Consider the following 21,529-nt stretch of genomic DNA (forward strand, 5'->3'; position numbering starts at 1 on the left):
GTTCGGACAGAATAGGTTATTGGGAAGTCAATGTAGCTGGCTCAGGAAGAAGAGAGATTTGATACAAGACAGTAGAGATGAAAGGTGTGAGGAGGGTGGAGATAAAACCAAAAGATTCTTAAATTTTAAACAATAATTGAAAACAAATAATTGAAAAGCTCAAATAAAATTGTTCTCCTTTCCAATGGCATTCTTTTTGGAATTGTTTCTTAGAATTCTTCTTATTAGCATGAGAAAAATGACAAAGCCAATGGTCTTAATTTTTCCTAATACACAGGATGTTTTAAAGATCAAGACATGGACTTGCATGGATTAAAATGTTTTCAAATCAATTACAGTAAAACACAACACCATTATTGAAAAATGAAAGTCTGAAGCTCTAGATAATTCATCTATATTACCCACGTTCAGTGTCATATCAAAAAAAAAAGAAAGAAAATTATAGGATTTTATTAAAAATTAATTATGTTTTAGGTCCCTCAGGATGACTGGACAGGGTACACCCCTCGTGGTAAAGACGACGAAATCCCGTGCCGAAGAATGCGGAGTGGCAGCTACATCAAAGCCATGGGAGATGAAGACAGTGGTGACTCCGACACAAGTCCCAAGCCTTCTCCCAAAGTTGCCGCACGAAGAGAAAGCTATCTCAAGGCTACTCAGCCATCCCTTACAGAACTCACCACACTCAAGTAAGTGTTTCTAGTGCTCTACTTCTTGTAGTCCAGCCCCTTGTATTAGCACCTAGAATCAGATAGTGTGACTCCTGGAGTGACTAGGGCAGAGTCCACCCTACAGTTGGAGCAGTGCAATGCACTGGATGGCCTATTGATTTTGACCTGGGGCCTGACTTGTGTATTCTAGTGCCTTCAAAGATATGGACATCCAGGTATGTTCTGTAGAGATCATAAACTGAACCCCAAACTCCAAGAAAAAGAGTTTAAAACCATCCAGAATGGCTTCTGAAATGAATTAAGATTTCCAGTCAAAGAGAAGATCTATGTATCTCAACTCTTAGATGTTTTCTTAACCACTAAATCTGAATTTTTCAGATAATTGAGTAATATAATTGGGCAGATGATCTTGGAGAAATTTATAGAAAGCAGCTATGTTTAAAAATTGAGTCATATGTGAAGGTTCTTGATATAGGTTTTTAAATTGGACACTAAACACATATAATTTATAAGACCTTAATAATGCTTTGGGGGGCACATGGCTGTGAGTCTTGAACTTAGAATTTTAAGTATGAGCCTCACATTGGGTGTTGAGATTACTCAAAAATTAAATCTTTTAAAAAATAGTTTTGGGTTTTAAAAAATATAAGTAGTCCTTACCTCCATTTGTGCTATTTGTAAATAGAGAACAGCACTGCAAAAGAAACTACTGAAATTGATTATTTTAAGCAAGGCCTGATTTAATTTTTATTATTATTTATGAAGAGTAAATCAGAACCTTGGAATATGTCAAGACTTGGACCATAATTTGAAAAATATATTATGAATAATTCAGATTTTTAAGTACCTTTTCCCATATTTTGAAGAAATACATACTACTATTCATGCATTTACTTTACATTACAGAATAAAATATTAAAAGACAAAATAAATAAAATACAAAAAGGCCAAAGCTGTCAGATTAAGGAAAACAAACTAGATAATCTAGAGCACTGAAAAATAGTGGACTATTCTATGAAGGAAAGATTTAAATAGCAAAATACACTATATCTTCAATAAGTAGACAGAGAGAGTCCTCTCACAAAAAATTTTTTTCAAGAGGTCATGTGGAAACTCTCCAGATCATTTCAATAAAAAAGTAATACCAATGACACTAGTAAACCAACTCAAGAAAAGAAGCTTTTTTTTTTTTTTTAGATTTTATTTATTCATTTATTCATGAGAGACAGAGAGAGAGGCAGAGACACAGGCAGAGGAAGAAGCAGGCTCTCTGCGGGGAGTCCGATGCACACCCTAAGCCAAAGGCAGATGCTCAACCACTGAGCCACCCAGGTACCCTCGAAATGAAGCTCTTCTTACTTTCCTTCGGCTTGCAGATGCCCTTCTCCCTTCCCTTGATGACTACTGGTATTAGTTTTCTAGAACTGCCATAACAAAGTCCCACAAACTGGGTGCCTTAGAATAACAAACACTTGTAATATCACAGTTCTGGGAGCTAGAAGTCTGACATCCAGTTATCAGCTGGGCCATGCTCCTTGAGAAACGTGTTGAGGACAATCCTTCCTGGCCTCTTCCCAGCTTCTGATTGTGCTGGCAATCCTTGGTATTCTTTGGCTGCTGCACTTCAATCTCTGCCTCTGTCATCACATGGCGTTCTCCCTTCTGTGTCTTCCCACAGTTGACTTTCATGACACCACTCATATTGGATTAGAACCCTCCCTAATGACCTCATCTGTACTTGATTAAATCAGCAACCCCCTATTTCCAAGTAAGGTCATGTTCACAGGTACTGGAAGTTAGGACTTTGATATATCTATGTGGGGAATGTCATTCTGCCCATAACACTGCCACACAAAGTAAAAGTTGATCATGGGTATGAAAAATATAAACAGGTTATGTTGTACATTGGCACATCTCACGAAGGCTCAGAAAATCAAATATACCCAGTCTAGGGGGGAAAAAAACCAACCAACCTGGATTTATAATAAAGGCAGTCTGCCAAGGTGGTTTAAAATGAGGGTGGCCAAGGATAACTTGTGGCAAATATCTTCTATGGACTTTAAAATATCTCTCCACTAGAGACCACAATAGGCAAACACAGTCCTGGTGTTAATTAACATCTTCCAGAAGAACCGAAGAAGAGAATACTTAGGTCATGAAAGTCATTTAGACCTTCAAGAGCTCAGTTTCCTCAGCAAGCAGTGGGACTCTGCAACCTCCAGAGTGCCTTCCACCACATTAGTATTGTTAGTTGATCTCTCAGGATGCTTTAGTCACATGGGTCTCGGGTAATGTGACATAGTGATTGCTGCTGCTCACAGTAATACCCAGGTATGAGGAGAACCGAAAGGAGTGGAGCACAAGAAAAGTGAGGGAGGTGCTCTGAGGAGGCTGAGTACAAAGGTAGGTGCAGAAATCACTTCTCACATTTATATGCCTTGGGCTACTTTCCACACACCTTCAGGGCTGGGGTGGAGGGGTGGCGGATATTTGCTCTGAAGTCATTGGAACTCTTTCTTTTTCATTTTGCTTCCTACATAATATATTCCTTTCAAGTCCTGGGCCCTATTTTTACAACCATCATGCATTTCTTCAACTTCTCAGAAGTTTTAAGAGCAGCAGTGTTTAAGAGTTTTAAGAAAGAGACTAACACAGATAGTGGCTAAGATGTTGGTAGAGAAGTCAGCTACTTCAGACAGTGAAAACAATCACTGAGCTGAGCTGTTAGTGAATATTTTCTTCCTCCAAACCTACGGAAATTCAAAATGGCAACCAATTTACTAGGGGACCCCTAATAAATTAGACATTTTTTTCTTTACTCAAGATGGAATTTCACCAGACCGTCTCTATTCTTTAGCAAGCAAGACAACATCTGATCATCATTCAAATATGCCGTTCTCTTTCCTATCTTCCCATTCCCCAGGCTTATTTCTCAGTCATGTTTGTTTCCATTCATTCCTCCTTCACCTGGCTTAGGGATTCCATTCCTCTTTACAGTCTATGTATTAAGCTTCCATCATACTCAACTACAGATGATTCCTGGTGAGTTCTAGTTTAATGGTTCTTAAGGAGGCACACAAGAAGCCAACAGAAATACACTATGGAGGCAAAAATTCAAACATGACATGACTTGTAATCAATGCTGTATTTTATTCCTTAATGATGTTTTGACTCAAGACCATCATTACTTCTCTAGAAGTTTGAAGCATTTAGTCCCTCGTGAGAAAAAAAATATATATCCCCATATCCTGGAATTCTTTCCCCAAAAAAGAAAACTATATTTTTGTTCTTACTTCTTTGACATTTAAGTCAATTTTTTTTTCCTCCTTCCTCCTCAGCAATTCACAGCTTTAGGGATGAATCATAGCCATGAACCAAGATAACTAAAATTAGCCAAGTGAGATTGGGGCAACATTTTGTTTGAGGTTTTCAACTCCTATCTTCTGTCAGAAATGTTGGAGAGAAAGCACTCCTGTACTTTCTTACATTTTCTCTTCTCTATTTTTAAAAGGCATCTTGAGGGTTTATTTACGTCACCTACTCAGTGTTATTGTGTCCAAAGGCCAGTTGAACATTCCAGAGTCACGAGCAGGCTTCAGACAGGGAACTCCATCTTTGGGCCACAAAGCTTCTGTAGCTACTCACTGAGGACCATTATATCTCTCTTTCCCTTGTCTTGTTCCACAGCTGGTAACAAATCCCTTCACCTCCCCATTAGCTTTGCCTTCTTTCTTTGTTATTAGCTAACCATGAACTTGAAATGGATAATCAAACATTAGTATTTTCAAAAATTAACTTCTGGATGCTTAATAGTAAATTCTCAGGCAAGTCCAGAAGAGGTTTAGTGGCCAGAATCCCCTCAAAGTGTGTTGCCATAGCTTGGCTCTGATGAATTTAAGCCTTAGTTGGATTTGTTATGATTTGCTATTTATTCTAGCATCGAGACTACTGCCTACAACCCTGATTAGTTAAAACCATGTCCAAATCCTGTCTTGGACTCCCCCCACCCCATAGAAATTTTTAAAAAGTGAGCTGCCATTTAAAAGATTCTAAAGTTAAATTCAACTATCCATTAATTCTAGGTAAATAACACTTTAAAATTTCCTCATACTTCTTTATCCCTCATCCAAGCACTAAGACAAATTTTCTCCTTGAGGAAGTAGTCATTATAATCATAGACTTTGAAAGGCCTCTGAAATTGGCAAGGAGGGCTCCAGGCTTCTTTGCATGTTTGGCTTTGGGGGTGACCAGTTAGGTCGAATGTGTAGCAACTTTGATAAACTATCTAACAAAAGATATCAAGAAGGTTCATATTCAGTCCTAAATGCCTTGAAGGTAGGTAGTTTTTCATTTTCAAGATGCTTAATCCTCTTAATATTCATTATTTTCCTGATCCTGAACATATATATCATACATATATATAGATTAATGTCTCTGAGCGCTACCCCCCCAACACACACCCAAATATAATGAAAGGCTTAGGCTCTTAGCATGATAGTACCACCTAGATGACTCCCATCACAACTCCCCCACCCCACCCCACAACCCCATTAGCCAATCCCAGCTTTAGTGGATCGCAGGACCCTTTCCACTGAACACAGATACATTTCAGAACCCTTCTCAACATGATTCTCCAGCCCCTACTTCTCGCTGACTGATGATGCCGTAGGTTCCTGTCTCTCATTCACATGGTCTCAGACTTTTCAGCACTACTGTATATAATTGTAAGGATGAGGCACAGAAGATCTGGGAGTTCACTGTTTAAAGACAAAAGGAGCAGTATTGGTAAATAAAATAATTTGAGAAGAGACATATAGGGTGTTCTCCTACAACTGTAGTCTGGAAATTTAAAATGGATCCATCTTGGGGATCCCTGCATGGCTCGGCGGTTTAGCACCTGCCTTTGGCCCAGGGCATGATCCTGAAGTCGCGGGATGGAGTCCTGCGTCAGGCTCCCTGCATGGAGCCTGCTTCTCCCTCTGCCTGTGTCTCTGCCTCTCTCTCTCTCTATGTCTGTCATGAATAAATAGATAGAATCTTTAAAAAATAAAAAATAAAAAAATAAAATAAAATAAATAAAATGGACCCATCTTATTTTATTTTGTAAGTGGAATTGGGACGTGCCTAATTAAATCAATCTGATCTGCTTATTTTGAGAGACTGTATACAGCTGGAGCTTAGTGTTCACCAAGGGCATGTTTACCTCTGCTTCACCTCTGTTCTCACATCTGCTTGTTACCATTGAGAGCTGCAAGGAAGGGCTGATGATTTTTTAAAGATTTTATTGATTTATTCATGAGAGACACGGAGAGAAAGGCAGAGACACAGCAGAGGGAGAAGCAGGCTCCCTGCAGGGAGACTGATGCGGGACTCGATCCCAGGACCCCAGGGTCACACCCTGAGCCAAAGGTGGACGCTCAACCATTGAGCCACCCAGGTGCCCCAAAATGGATCAGTTTTATATCAAGAACCCAAAACAAGCTTCTTGCTAAAGTGTCTGTTTTTGGGTAACTTCGTATAAACTTCTCACTCCCTTTTTTCTCTCTAGACACACTGTGTCCTCTGCTAGTTCCTCACATTCCACAAGCTCCTCCTGCCTACTTACAGTTCCTCAGATCCTTCTCTCCCCAGAAAAAGGGGAATTAGAGTATGTGGACATGAGAGCATTGAGATTTTTTTTTCCCTTAGAACATAAACCATGTTTAAGAACTTAGCCATATATATCTCCTCGCATCTTTGTCATAAAGTGGTATGAAATGCCTGTTTTCCTTTGTGGTCTATTTTCCCCAGATACTTTGATGTTCCTCAACTACCTGACCCTCAGTATGATTTTACACATAACAGCTGATGCTCTTTATAATGGAAGAGAACAGAATAATACGACCTGATACTACAATAGTTTGTGACTATAATTCAGTGACATTAACTCAAGAGAGTTTCCCATCCTTTCCTGACCATAGTACTTTCTTTTATTACATTCTATCCTCCCAAGTCCCCCATCCCCAGGTTCCAGAGTGGTAAGAAATGGAAAAAAAGTTTAAAACTAAAACTCATTCACTTGCTCATAGAGAAAGTATCTAAATATGTTTCAACCCCTTGCTAGAAATAAGCCTCATTGAAAAACAAAACAAACAGTAACTGGTACAAGAAATTGCCTGTTATATTCAACTCAGATCACCATTCCCAGCTTAAGAAAAATCAATTCCTCTTTCATTATGAATACCCTCCTCCAAATGAGATGAGCATGGGCAAGCAATGTAGTCTATACCACATCTTGATTTCTTGCCATATAATTGCTATTTTTTAAAATAAATTTTTTTATTTACTTATGATAGTCACAGAGAGAGAGAGAGAGAGAGAGAGAGGCAGAGACACAGGCAGAGGGAGAAGCAGGCTCCATGCACCGGGAGCCCGATGTGGGACTTGATCCCGGGTCTCCAGGATCGCGCCCTGGGCCAAAGGCAGGCGCCAAACCGCTGCGCTGCTGCGCCACCCAGGGATCCCTCTTTATTTTTTTTAAAGATTTATTTATTTATTTATGATAGACATAGAGAGAGAGAGGCAGAGACACACAGGAGGAGACACACAGGAGGAGGGAGAAGCAGGCTCCATGCTGGGAGCCCAACGTGGGACTCGATCCCAGGACTCCAGGATTGCACCCTGGGCCAAAGGCAGGCGCTAAACCGCTGAGCCACCCAGGGATCCCATAATTGCTCTTTAGAAAAGCCTGTTTGAGAAGGAAACTGACCTAGATTGGCCTGTTCCTATAATGATCATGACCTCAGAGGAAAGAAGTGCTTCTGTATCTTTGAGGAAGGTGAAAGAATGAAAGGAAATTCAGATACATTTTAGAGAAAGAGAGATTTTAAAACATAGAATAGAGATTTAAGTTTTAATGATCTAAGTGCCTGAGTTCTAAGGACTCTACATTCTTGTTTTTTGGTTTGGGTTTTTTTTTTTTTTTTTAAATCTTCTAAATCACCCAACACTAAAAATGAAATTTTCCCCCACATTACAAATGAGGAATCTACATGTCAGGGAGATGAAATAATTTGTCCAAGGTTATATGTCAACTAGCCATCAAAGGTAAGATTGTAGCCCAGGTGTTGAAAGCAGAAAGGATACAAAGCTGGGTGGCATGATGGGCTTCTCTAGACTGCAGTGACGAGCTGCATAAGAGGAGTCAGCACGGAGGAGAAAAGGAAGGTCTCCTGGGTGTGGACATCTGAGAAGTGGCATCCATAAAAAGAGCTGAAAAAGCAGATTTTGAGGGCGAGGCAGGGGTATAGGCAGGGGTATGTCAGAGGCTGCAGTGAGATACATCCTGGCCCAGAAGTACAAGCAGGCACACAGGCAGCTCAAACAGGACGGGCTTTGAGAACACTTTGATTCAGGCTTGACTCAGGCTTCACCCTGGGATGAAGGAAGGAAGGACCAAATGACCAACAGATCAGAGATAAAGGAGGCATTGGCTGATGGAGGTTACAGGAAGAAGTAATAGCTCTTAGGAGCTTGGGTCCAGCTTCATCAGGGCTGGTATAATAACAAACCCTATCCCTGTATCCATTCTGTGGCTGTACCATGTATACCTGAGCCAACTTCTTAGCATCTGGCAAAGCCCCAAAGACCGGAGAAATGTGAGCAGGGGAGAACCCCTGAAGCGGGTTCTGGAAATGAAGATTCCTCAGTCCCTTTGGGTAGTACTGATCAGAAATGCTACCCACTGGTCTGCCAGGAAGGCTTGTTTTTGCAGAGAGCTTTCAAATTCCTTTACATTGACTGTCTGCTGGCTACCATGCCTTCAGTGTAATATCTATATTCGCTATTAAAGTGCAGAAAACCAGGCAACAGAGAACACCCTACTAATAATCAGCAATGGTATTTATGCAATCACTCACTCATTTATTCAGTACCTTTAATATTGAAGTACTGTGGAAGACATTTGTACCAGGTTTCAATAAATTTATTAAATGCTTCCCTAAACTCTAGTTTTCCATGGTCAAGTGGAAAACAAATATATATGTTTTTATATAGACATATTTTTGCATAGGCATATGCTTTATTTTTGCATCTATTCTATTTTTATATCTATATCTGTTTTTATATCTATAATCTTATATATATTCTTATAGATATTTATACATATTCTTATAGATTCTATATTCTTATAGACCTGTGTTTTATATAGGCATAAATATATATTTATATATAAATACATACATTTTTAGAGATATAAACATACCATAAAAGATACTCTAGAGTATATAGATTTGCTCTAAAACCAAAGAATGGTGGAAGAAAGCACTGCAAAGAAGAAATAAAATTCAGAGGCTGAAGGTATTAAAGTTTATTATTTTGTTCAGAAATTTTTTCTGGTCGGAAAAATCCACTTGATATGGGGAGAGTGTTTTTTCTTTTTTTCATTGCAGATTACTATTGTGTCAACATAGTCCATATTATTAGTTTTGCTTTCATTTTATTTCATTAAAGCAATCCTCCTCATGCACCTCAGATGGCAGTGCACTCTGAAGGAAAGAGAAAAGCTACTTTAAAGAAAGCCTTGGCAGACATATTAGGAGCCGCCTCTAACCCTTTTAGAAGAGAAGCTGTGTGAGTCCTAAATAAATGTACCTTTACAGAGAATGCCTATGGAATAGCAAAACCATTGACATTCCTGTATTTAAGTAAGATGAAATGAAATCAAAACCACAACCCAAGGATTTAGGTTAGCTGCAAGGTGAAACTTCTAATCGTGAAGTTATTAATTATGGAATAAATTAATTTGAGAGTTTGGAGAGAAATTTTTCCAGGCACTTTTCAAAACAACCTGAACTGTATCTCCCAGAGAGCTTTGATAATTCTGCTTGGTGATTTTGGTGAAATGGACAGAATCTCTGTGTGAGATCTTCCCAACAAGTGGAGTCTAAGATTTCAGCCTAAGACCACCATCATATTCTTATGTACATTCATCCTGTATTTCTAAGTGAGATTTGTAGGCACCCAGATAATTCACTACTCCATAAGTACATCACTGCTCTTCCTCTTCCTGACTCTTCCATTTCTGTCACCCAAGTTACCAGTCTCCTAAATTCAATCATGAAATACTGCAACTCAAACTCTCACCTCTTCAAGCTTTAGGGTTTCACTGCTCATCTGAATGATCACAAGGACCAATCTCTCTTGCTGCCACCAGCCTGTCTCTGCAACAACTCCTTCTGCAGACTTTCTGCCAGGTTACTGACACTTCAGCTCTGAATCCCATTGTGTCTATAAACTTAGTCCTCAATAGCATTCAGTGTCACAGTAAGATTCCATTCTCACTGGAGATCTTCTTTTCTGCTGTTCCCTTACACATACTCTATGCTTTGATTAAACTGCTAAGCTACTAAGATCAATTATAATCTTAGGATCTACTTTGCTGGCTTCAGACCCATGCTAGTCAAGATAGGTTAGATTATGCTAAGAGTGAAAAACAACTCCTAAATCACAGAGGCTTCCAACAACAAAAATTAATTTCTTGCTCATGCTACATGTCCATCTTGGGTCAATGGGAAGCTCTGGTCACCATGATCAGTCAGGAACTAGGTTGTGGATACTCTATATCAACAAAGATTTCCAAAGGCACCAAGGCAGTTCAAGACCACAGCATCTCTTGCTTCTACCCTTAAGTGAAACAAATCACCTCCATTCCCATTTCATAGGCAAAAGGTAGTGGCATGGCAATGTCCATCTTCAAATAGGGCAGAGAAAACAATATTACCATGTGCCCAGGACATGAACACACAAAACAGTATTTGATGAGCAGCACTGATGACTACTGAAGCCTATTCTTCAAAGATCAAATATCTGGCTCTCTCCCTCTCCTGCAGGCAAAATATATTCAAGTCCATCGTCCCCATTAAAGGGAGAAAACCCAAATCTTAGTCCTATCCTAAACCTCAGAGATTATGATCTGTAGGTGATGAATGATAATCTGTAGAGCAGAGAATGATACACTGTCCTATCTACAATCAGTTCAGACGTAGCTTCTCTACACTTGGAGACCTGCAGACTCTAACAGAAAATGACCTGTCCCCTACATACCCCATTTATAATGGTGGAACAGGTACAAAATATCCACAATAAAAACTTCTATTCAAAAAAAAAAAGAAGAAGAAGAAGGAGGAGGAGGAGGAGGAGGAGGAGGGAGACAACAGTAGTCACTGATCCATAGAAATTCTACAATCCCATTGGGGAAGATGCAGTCAGGCTCCCTACCCTGGGGAAGACAATGTTTCTTGATCAGGGTACAATTTGGCTCCCTAGAAGCAACTTCTTATCCATTGTTCTCCCTGTCTCCTAGCTCCCCGCCCTGGGAAAGTCTCCCATTTCTATTATCTTTCTTGACCATATCCAAGTACACATCTAGAAATGTGTGCTTCTTGGACTTCAAGAGACATTTTAGGACCAACCCCCCCACCCCTTTGTTACTACATCTTTTAATTTAGGCTTATAGTTCCTTTGGCAGTATAGCTCTCTCACGACTGTAGCTTCTCATCAATGGATTCTGGTGAGTCCCCTGTAAAAATCACACTCACAGAACCCTCCTAGAAACAACGATTGTTTTTGCTCTGTTTGTTTACCCTCCCACCCCCATGCCTCTATCTAAGATCAACTTATTAGCTGCTTCCCTCTGAATCATTTTGTCTAATCAAAGTATTTACCTAATCGTATCTTCATTCTAAATCATGTGACTCCATTCAAAGGTTTGAACAAGAGGGTGAGGTAGTCATATCCTTGACTTGAACCTTGCCCCCAGGGTAGGTTTTCATTATATCTTCATCACTCAAATACCATATCCAGTTTACCTTTTACAAATTGAGTTAAAATCAGCTCCTTCTTCCAAATCCTTTAGGTTTTTGAATGTCTAGCCTCTTCTTATTCCCTTTCTTTGCTACTTACAGTCTAACCAATTCTTTTCTGGATTTCTTTCAAACTGCATAATACCTTGTTGAAGGCTGCCAACAGCAACCAACACATGCTATTAACATTGTGTTTTGCATCTATCTCCCCTATAGTTATGAGTTCGCTTATTACACCAACTTGTTGCAGACAACAGTTTACCAAGTGATTCACCGCTGCATAACCTAGATCAGAATGTTTCCAACCTCTAATAATTACCTTGATGCTCCATACCAATTTCTGAAGCTATACCCACATATATTAGGGTATTTTGTTGTTGCTATTTCATAAGCACCCCATTTCTGGTACTAATTTATATACTAGTTAGGATAGACTAGGTTATGCTCTGTTGATAAAAAACCTCCAAATCTCAAAAGTTTCTTTCTTGCTCACAATATGTGTCCATTGTGAATTGTCAGGAGGTCTGCTCATTGCAGTCATTCAGATACCCAAAATAACAGAGGGTATATCTCAATTGGTGCTTTCACGGTCACTAAATCAGGAAAAGGGAAGGTGGTGAGTTGAGCCCTATTTCCTAGAAATGATGTGTGTCATTTTTTGCTCACATTTTATTGCTAAAGCCATCCACATGACCACCCTGATTTCCCAGACACAGAAGTGTAATACAACTATGTGCCCAGAAAATGGAGAGCTTGGTGTATTTGGTGAAGAGCTGTAATGGTACTTCAAGGTCTCTGTTAATGCTGTTCCTCACCCTATCCCCCAGAAAAGCCACCTCCTCATCTATTCATTCAATTAAGATTTATTACAACATATTGCTGAAGAGCACAGGCTCTGCAATTACCTGGGTTCAAAATCATAGCTTTATCACTTCTAGGTGTATTACTGTGAGAAAATAATTTAACCATTCTGTGCCTCAATTTCCTAATCAGTTATACAGGGAATAATATTTCCTACCTCAAGAATAATTGTGAAGATTCAATAATGTAACATACACAAAACTTCAAACAGTGCCCAGCACATGGTAAGTACACCATACATGTTAGCTATTACCATCATTATTATTATTTTCGACCGCCTACTATGTGCTAAGCATTGGGATACATCAGTAGTCAGGGTTGTTAGCATAATAGAACTTACAATGTAATGGGGGAGAAGAGTAAGAAAAAAATCTTTATTCTTTTGGATCATCCTCTCAAATGTAACCACTCCCTGTTGGGTACTATTTCTTTCTCTGGAGAGTTCCTGAAGCACTGAATTCAAAGATTTCTCAAGGTAGTTGTAGCCTTCTGACACATGCTTCTATTTTCTCTGTCCCCACATCATGCTATCTGACGTAGTTTGCGAAGCACTGGGCACAGGGTCAGCCCTGAGGAGGTGCTAAATGAATGCTAACTTACTGTTGAACTATCCCTAAATGCCTCAGGTGGCTTGAACAGTAGCTTCGCAGAGTAGTTTTAACTCATATCTGTTGAGTTGAATTTCCATTTGATATCTGCCCACCACCCATTGGCTGTGTTTGTGTTTCCTCTTACTCTTTACCCTCCCTGTGCTTCTGAATCTGTGGTTCTCTGCAAAGCTCCCTGTTGCTTCTCAACCCTACTTAGCATTGCCAGCCCACCTGGAGGCTGGGAGCTCAGTCTGGCAGGTACACATTAGCATGTTAAAAATATCTATGCAGCCATCCCAAGTGTTGTCATCCATGCTGAACATTAGCATATTTCTGTTAGTTCATCTGGGGAATCCCTACTCATTCTAGTTCCATTAGGAGGAGGGGACAGGCTATAAGACCAACATTAACTAGACCTTTTAGAATTGGAGGATTCTCTACAATAATCACATTAATTTCTTAGCATTCTTTCCAATTGATTTGCCACTCAAAATAAAACAATGAGGAAGAAACATATTTGATCATCTACCCTGATAATAATATTTTAATTTTCTTTCAAGCCTAATTTTCAAGCTAAAAATTATTAATAACAACTTATCAAGTGTTTTCAGTGTATCTCATTTGATCCTCCCAATGGTCTCAGAAGGAATTTAGAATTGATTTTTACCAACACTTAACAGATAAACCAAGGGTTCCACATGGTTTTGAGCCTCAGGAGGTAGGGCCCAGCTTGGTGTTGGGTCTTAGGCTCCAGCCATCTGCTTTCCACTCTACCTTTCATTCTTCCATGGCTCTGGGGACTCTTCTCCGAGTAAGACTATCTTCACCATCTGGACATTGTTTCTGGCTTTCAGTTCAGAAACTTCTTTTAGTTCTTTGGACCACTTCTCTTTCCCAAAAGAAGCAGAAATGAGAGTTCTAGGCATAGATCCAGATTACCACCTGCATATGAAATTGCCACTACCTCAGTAGCATCATCCCTGGGCCAGATTTTAAGAGAGATGGATGCTGTGCTGTGGATTTGGGCACCTGAGGAGACTGGGCTGATCCTAGAGCTCATGTCAGGAGAGCCTGAAATTCAAAAGCCAAGACAGAACCACTTTCTTGTGTTGTTTCCCTTGCTTCTTTTCACTCAGTGGAGAAAGATAATGTCAGGGTTTCAGAGTAAGAGAAGCTGAGAATTAAAATAACCACATTCTTTAAGCCTGAGATCATGCCTCTCTTGTTAAAAGGAACCACTCCATGATGTTGGCTGGTCTAGTCTGCCAGTGAGAACCAATGGTGTGCACCTCTTCTCCAATTCGCTCTTGTCACTCTGGTAACTTGACGCTGGCCATGATGAGAGAGTTTACACTACAGAAATCAACAGACCTTACAAATCAGAGATTTCTTTTTTCTTCCTAGAGAGCCAGTTTTTAAGCATTTATTTACCAGTTATCTTCATGCAGCCATCCTTCAAAGACAGGACAAGAGGGAAATCTTAGAAGTACAGCCCAGAAAAACCTCAGAGATTATTCCAGCCCAGTTATATTATGAGGAGGCGGAGGCCCAGAGAAGAGACTTGCTTAAACTGTTTGGCAAATTTTAGTATCCAAGTCTTCTCATTCACAACTAGTAATAATTCTTACCAGAGAAATCAAAGTTTTCAAGCTGCTACATTCCCTGAGGGGGACAAGAGAAAGATACAGCTGTGTCTCTACTACCTGTGATTAAGTGCCACCAAAATGGAGAAAGCAATTTTTGTATAATTTGTAGGTTTCAAAATAACATTAATTGTTCAGAAAATAGAAAGTTATTCTGATAGAAAAAGCAGAGGATGCCTTCATGAGAGAGAAAGGATTCAGCATGGAATTTAAATAATTACCCCAGAGATAAGAAACTGGGCAGGGGAAACACGTCTGAAGAGAAAGGAACCAAGCTCACTGCCACAGGAGTGTTTAAAAATGGGAAACTAGGGATCCCTGGGTGGCGCAGCGGTTTGGCGCCTGCCTTTGGCCCAGGGCGCGATCCTGGAGACCCGGGATCGAATCCCACGTCCAGCTCCCGGTGCATGGAGCCTGCTTCTCCCTCTGCCTGTGTCTCTGCCTCTCTCTCTCTCTCTCTCTCTCTCTCTCTCTCTCCCTCATGAATAAATAAATAAAATCTTAAAAAAAAAATGGGAAACTATTGTTAGAGAGTGAAGACTTTCACCAGCAAGATCCTTAAATTAGAGAATTCATTTTGTTTGAATCTAGTTATTGATAGGGAACCATTGATGACAGAGGAAGAAAATAATGTCAGTGTTGTTTTAGAACAATGGCCTCTGTGGCATGTAAAAAAAAAAAAAAGCCAATTACAGGAGAATTTTTTTCCCATCTAAATAAAAGAATGATCAATATTATTTACAGGGGGATCTATATCTGGAAGGATGTTTGCTAACATCTCAGTGGTCATTCTCTCTGTGAGGAGACTTTATGGGTGATTTTCCCCCTTTCTTTTGCTTTTCTCTTTTTCTTTTTTGTTTCTTTGGGGTTTTTTTCCCCATCACCACTGTGTAGCTAATTTTAACAACAAAAATCACCTCAAACGATAATGACTAACACCTAGAAGCACTTCCTTTATGCCAGTACAAATAGTAATTCTACTGGTACCTCCAGGCAGGAATTATTATTATCCTGAGTTATACAATAAGGAAACAGACATAGGAGGTTAATGGACTTGCCCAAGTTCACAGAGGTAGATGTCCACAGCCAGGCTTTAAATCTAGAGCCCACATCGTTAACCACTACACTACACTGCCTCTTGATGTGAGAGACATAGGCAGACTGTGAAATCAAGTTAATGAGCCTGAGGAAAGTTGTACTGATCCAGGCATGAAGTACCAGAAGTATAGGCTAGGATGATACCAGAAAGGCCTGCTATGCAGAATTACACAAATAAAGATTTTTTGATAAAAATCAAAAGTCAACCAAGAATGGGTCATGTCCCTCGTTGTTTTCTCTTGTATATTGTGGTAATACTTTATACCATAACAAATTTTATGCCTACACATATCTCCTTTGTTTTTATTATAAAAATAATACTCCTAAGACTTTCAACAGCACCAACAAGTATTTTAATAATATGTAAAAGTGGCTCAGTGGTTGAGCATCTGCCTTTGGCTCAGGATGTGATCCCGGGGTCCTGGGATCAAGTCCCACATCAGTCTCCCCATGGGAAGCCTGCTTCTCCTTCTATGTCTCTGCCTCTCTCTGTGTATCTCATGAATAAATAAATAAAATCTTTAAAAAATAATAATAATATGTAAAAGTCTTCCTTCTTGTCCATCCATTTTTACCGCTTAGAGGTAAAAATTTTTACAAATTTTTGTGTAAAAAAAAAAAAAAAAAAAAAAAAAAAAAAAATTTTTGTGTATTTCAGAAGTGATCTATGCAGATGTTATTTAAACATATGTCTATACTTTATATGCATGGTTCTGCAATTTGCTCTCTTTGCTAAAAACTATTTCTTAAATATTGTTTCATATATGTGCACATACATTTTTTTAATTCTTTTTGACCACTGAAAAGTATTCCATTGCAGAGGTAAACAATAACTTAGGAGAATATTCTTTGCATGGAGAATATTCTTTATGCAAAGCCAAAGAAGGCAAAAGGCTGAGTTATAAAAAAAAGAATCATTGGAGTCTAACTCTTAGGTAAGAGGGCAGGAATGAGTAAGAATTTTGCAGTAATCTCCATAAACGTGAAGCTTAGGATCTCAAAGCCACTTGATCATTTGAAGAAAATGAAGACAAAACAAAAAGCATGATGTCAAGTGAAATGTTCCCAGCGGTCAAAATCAAAGAATATAATATAATCACAAAGTCTGCCTTTTCAATTCCTTGCAGGCAGGACTGGGTTCTAAAACTATGCCACTCAGGAGGTAAATATAAACAGTTCACTACTGCAAAAACAATCCAGGTGACCATTGTAAAAATAAATGAATTTTTGTTTTTTTTTTTTCTTTTTGTGACCTACAGTCATGGTGAAATATTTGATCAATAGCTAGAAATTTCCAGCTTATTTTCCTTTTTGAATATTTTGAGATCAGCTGAGTGGTTTAGAAAACAGATTAAAATCTTCCTATTCTTTCCCTAGCTGTCATGAAAAAAGCAAACAAAAACAAACAAGCAAAAAAGCAATTATCTTAGGCAAAGGAAAGTCCTAGTATTAGCAGGAAGAAAAAGTGACCCTTGAGGGGAAAAAATCTTAGGTTTTCTCGTTTTGTTTTGTTTTCCCAAAATAAGGTAAATCTATTAGATGCATGTGCTGCTTGACCCCCCTGGACCATCCCTGAGTTTATTTAAGTAGTTACTATGGCAACCACCCACGCTTTAAGTAGCTGAGCTTGAGTATTGTGGAAAATAGCTTGCTGAGCTTCTGTCTGGTTCCCATGATCATTTCCTGTACCCTGATCATTCTCTGTACCCTGGAGAATAATGGTTTTTGTTCTCCTTTATTTTTCTTTAAAGATTTATTTATTTATTTGAGAGGGGCAGGAGAGAGGCAGAGGGAAAAGGAGAGGGAGATAAGCAGACTCCCCACTGAGCGCAGAGCCCAAGGACTGGGAGAAGGGCAGGGAGCTCCATCTCTAGACCATGAGATCACAACCTGAGAGCCAAAATCAAGTCTAATGCTTAACCAACTGAGCCACCCAGGAGCCCCTGTTCTCCTTTATTTAAAGAAAACACACACATACACACACATCACACACAATTTTTTTTTTAAGATCTTATTTATTTATTCATGAGAGACAGAGAGAGAGAGAGGCAGAGACACAGGCAGAGGGAGAAGCAGGCTCCATGTAGGGAGCCCAATGTGGGACTCGGTCCTGGGTCCCCAGGATCAGACCCTGGGCTGAAGATGGCGCTAAACCACTGAGCCCCCTGGGCTGCCCACACACACTACTTTTTAGATGACATGATAAAGTAATGAAAATATAACAGTTGCCATTTGAGTCTGCTGGCTCCCCTCAACCCTGTGAGATATGGGATAATGTCAGGAACCAGAGGAGTGCAGTGAAGAAACCCCAGTGGGGACAGTACACTTAGCCACTGCCCCCACCCCTTACCTACTTCCTTTCCCCATCAGCACAGTGCCCACCCCTCAAGGGCTCACCATGACCATCAGGTCACAGAGCTGCTGATGTAGAGGTAGCCCAAAGTAATAAGAAAAGGCAGCTCTGAGGACAGATCTGGACTTTACCACTTTGCAACCTTAGGCAACTTACTTAACTTCTTGGGGCATGGCTTTTGTTGTTGCTTTGTGGGGTTTCACCACAGGGGAGATTCTCATTTCTAAAAATAGTTCTAATTATTTATAATTAAATAAATATTGTGAGAATTCAATGAGCTAATATGAAGCACTTAATCTGAGATATTTTATCCAGTAAGCATATGTCTATAGTGTTTCCTGTGCACAAGATACAAATTTTACTTAAAAATAAAGAAACAAACAAACCTAGAAGAAAAAAGACAACTGGAAAACCATAAAAACAGATACATTTACAGAGAATGGATTACTCAAACACCGCCATGTGCCAAGCCAATTAGGTAGACCTTGGCCAGGTTCTGTGAAATTCTTCCTCCTTCCCAAATCCATCCTCGACTATGTTTTTCTTCTATTTTATCTGCCCCTGATCCCCTGTATGTTCATCCCTGGTCCCAGGCTCCGAATGGAAGGTACTTCCCTGGCTGACCTGAAAGGCCTCTTAGCTGAGGGAGCAATCTGCTTCTACCAAGCCCTCCCCATTTAGACCTATACGACTGAGGACATATATGTCTTCCCTGGAAATCCTGTCTGTGTCTCTTTACCCACTTCTCACTGATACATCTCCTCTGCTGGAAGATTTCACTGGCAGGTAGCTGAGACTGATTTATGGTTTGGTGAAGTTCAGTGTTTTGCTTATTGTTCTAAATGAATATCTTTGCATGTGTTTCCCAAAAATCAATGTCTGAGGAGTAAGGATTACTGTGGATCAGATGCTCATGATGCACTGATTCCTTGACTCACTTGGCCAATCTGGGTGGAAACCCACCCTTCTGATAGTGTAGTGTAGGATAACCTACCTGATCCACCACCAAGAATGTTAAGAATGTCCTGTTTCCATCCTCACTAGCCTTTAATACTAGGAAGTTTTCTTTCTTCACATTTTCATCCTCTGATCTACACCATCAGGCAGATTCACTGGCTGCCTCCAAGTACAATAGTTCAAGAAACCATAGTGTTAAGCCACAGGAAGGAGAAAGTACTAGTAAATGCATTCTTTCATTATTAAAAATGAATTCTGGTGATTATTTTTACCAACAAAGTACCTGTGGCTATAATTTGCTTGAACAGCATGATGAGAACCCACCAGTTCCCTTCTCCAAGGTGACTTCAGCTCTTAGCTTAGTGGCTGAGAGCTTGTGACTGATAAATCAATAACATTCACAGACCAAGATCAGATGGCCAATTTTGGTTTCCTCCCAGGATCTCCTGAATGTACTGTTACTCAGTGCACATTTTCTCTCTTCCAGGCTCCTGAAGAGAACACACTATCCAAATCCTTTCAATGGAGTGCCAGAACTATTGGAAACATTTTTCTTATGCACTCGCTATAAGAATATTTTATTTTTATGTTGTTTTATAGTTGTAAAAGTTTGTTATTTATGATCTCATTTGATCAGTAAACAGCCCCCCTTCTCTGCAGGAGAATCCACTCCACTACTTGAAGGGCATGAGCAGAACTGGGGCTTAGCTCAGGTCTTCTGACTCTTCAGCCAGAATATTTTCTAAAATATTAAATGTCAATGAGAAACAAGTAAGGGACAGAATTCTTAAGAAGAGAAAAGCATTGTGTCCTCCAAATCTTCACTATGGAAAAGTTTCAAAGAGCACCTTGAGTCTAGAGTTCTACATGCTGTGCCTATCTTATAAATTAATTTATCTCTCTCAATCTCCATACTAGAACCCAGGACAGATGCAAAGGAAAGCCATCAGTAGTCACCCTCCATGATGAGATTTGCCTGAAGCTGCTGGGGAAATCTGGCTGCCAACTGGCAATAGCCCAATAGCTATGATTCTTGCCTCCTTAATCATGTTAACCATTTTATCATCAGATGACGTCTCTCTATCCTCAACCAAGACCTGTAGCCCTGCTCATTCCACTTGTTCAGCATCTTAGCATTGCCAGATGGCCTAAGAGATCATATCATGAAAGAATAATAAATTGTCTTGTGGGTTTTGGTTGGCATATACAAAGAAAACATGTGTGTTATATTTGGGTAATTTGTATTCAACAGGCCATGCAACTCTAAGAGATAAATATAAGAGTGAAAATATCTGTAATGATATGTCACTTTGCGCCCAATAAAAAAAAAAAATCCCTGTCTTTTTCAAAGGATTTGGGAACTTCTTCTGAGCTTCTCATGACATCCAGCTCCCCTGTCACTTAGGACACTCAATAAGTGCCTCTGTGATCCTCCTAACCCAGGTCAGTTACATACATCCATAGAGTGTTAAGGGTGACAACTCAGAAATGACTGGTAACTCATGAGGAATGAAGTTGGCTGAAGATACTTCCTCCTTACCAATAAATAAGTTTTCATTGGACCATTCTACAGTCCCTAAGATATTCTGTCTTCTTCAAGAGACATTATTCCTTCATGCAGGAACAAACGTACGGGCCTCACAGTGGGACACAAGGAGCCAGTAACTTTGCAGAAGTCAGCATGGTGGGAGAGGAAACTAGTGACGCACTTTCTCTCCACCATATGCTATCAAATTAGCCAGATCCTGTGTGCTCAGAATTGGCAGAGCTTCCTCTGCTGCTGGATACATTGGACAGTAGCTCACAGCCACGCAGCTACCTTGATAATTAGGTGGTGTCCCTGCCAACTTTTGCAATCTGCCCTCTAGGAGGCAGCCAGCCAAAGCATGCCTCTGTGGCCATGTGTGAGCCCATGTGGATGATTCTTACATTCTTGTATGTGAGCCTTTCCTGCCCCACACAAATCCCCCAAGTGTGAGAAGCTCTCTTCACACATAGCAGAACTTTCTACATTCAACATAATGTAAGTGCCAAATGGGAAACATCCTGGCTTGGTTACTCGTGGGCTCCTCTGCAGGCATCACTTCCCATTGCCATAGTCATGTTCAGCAAGGTATTAGGAGCACGATTTTTAACATGGAGAGTTCTGAAGTCAGATAAAGCATATCCATGCCTATGATTGAGATGGGCTTCAAACATAGATCACAGTAATGGTTGTGTTGAACTACACAGAGTCTCTTATTTATATGTTATGTCCTGCCTTATTGCTGGTCCCTTAGCTGCCTCCCATGCTGGCATGGTTAAGAAGGATTAAAGGAGGAGCTAGGTGGGGAAGGGTGTGGTATGAGGGCAAGCAGTAATAACAGATCACCTGGGCCCTAGCCACCCATACCCCACCATTGAAAGGGGAAAGGAAGAGATGTGTACAGTTAGGAGTGAAACATTCAAATGTGTGGGATATCTTTGTTCATTTATTTGTCTATTCAATAAGTGCTTAGTACCTGCTGGATACCAG

The 21,529-nt window shown here is 39.9% G+C and overlaps 1 protein-coding gene across 7 annotated transcripts in view; it reads left to right on the forward strand.

Annotated features, from left to right (window-relative positions):
* DLGAP1 (DLG associated protein 1) overlaps positions 1 to 21,529 on the forward strand; it is a 332,437-nt gene that overhangs the window by 65,784 nt on the left and 245,124 nt on the right. For all 7 annotated transcript variants that reach the window (XM_041770565.1, XM_041770573.1, XM_041770580.1 and 4 more), the window contains exon 2: positions 475 to 689. In XM_041770565.1, coding sequence (XP_041626499.1) covers positions 475 to 689 — 215 coding nt within the window. The remainder of the gene's footprint in view (positions 1 to 474; positions 690 to 21,529) is intronic.

Source organism: Vulpes lagopus, chromosome 1 (assembly GCF_018345385.1).
Source record: "Vulpes lagopus strain Blue_001 chromosome 1, ASM1834538v1, whole genome shotgun sequence".
Taxonomy (NCBI): domain Eukaryota; kingdom Metazoa; phylum Chordata; class Mammalia; order Carnivora; family Canidae; genus Vulpes; species Vulpes lagopus.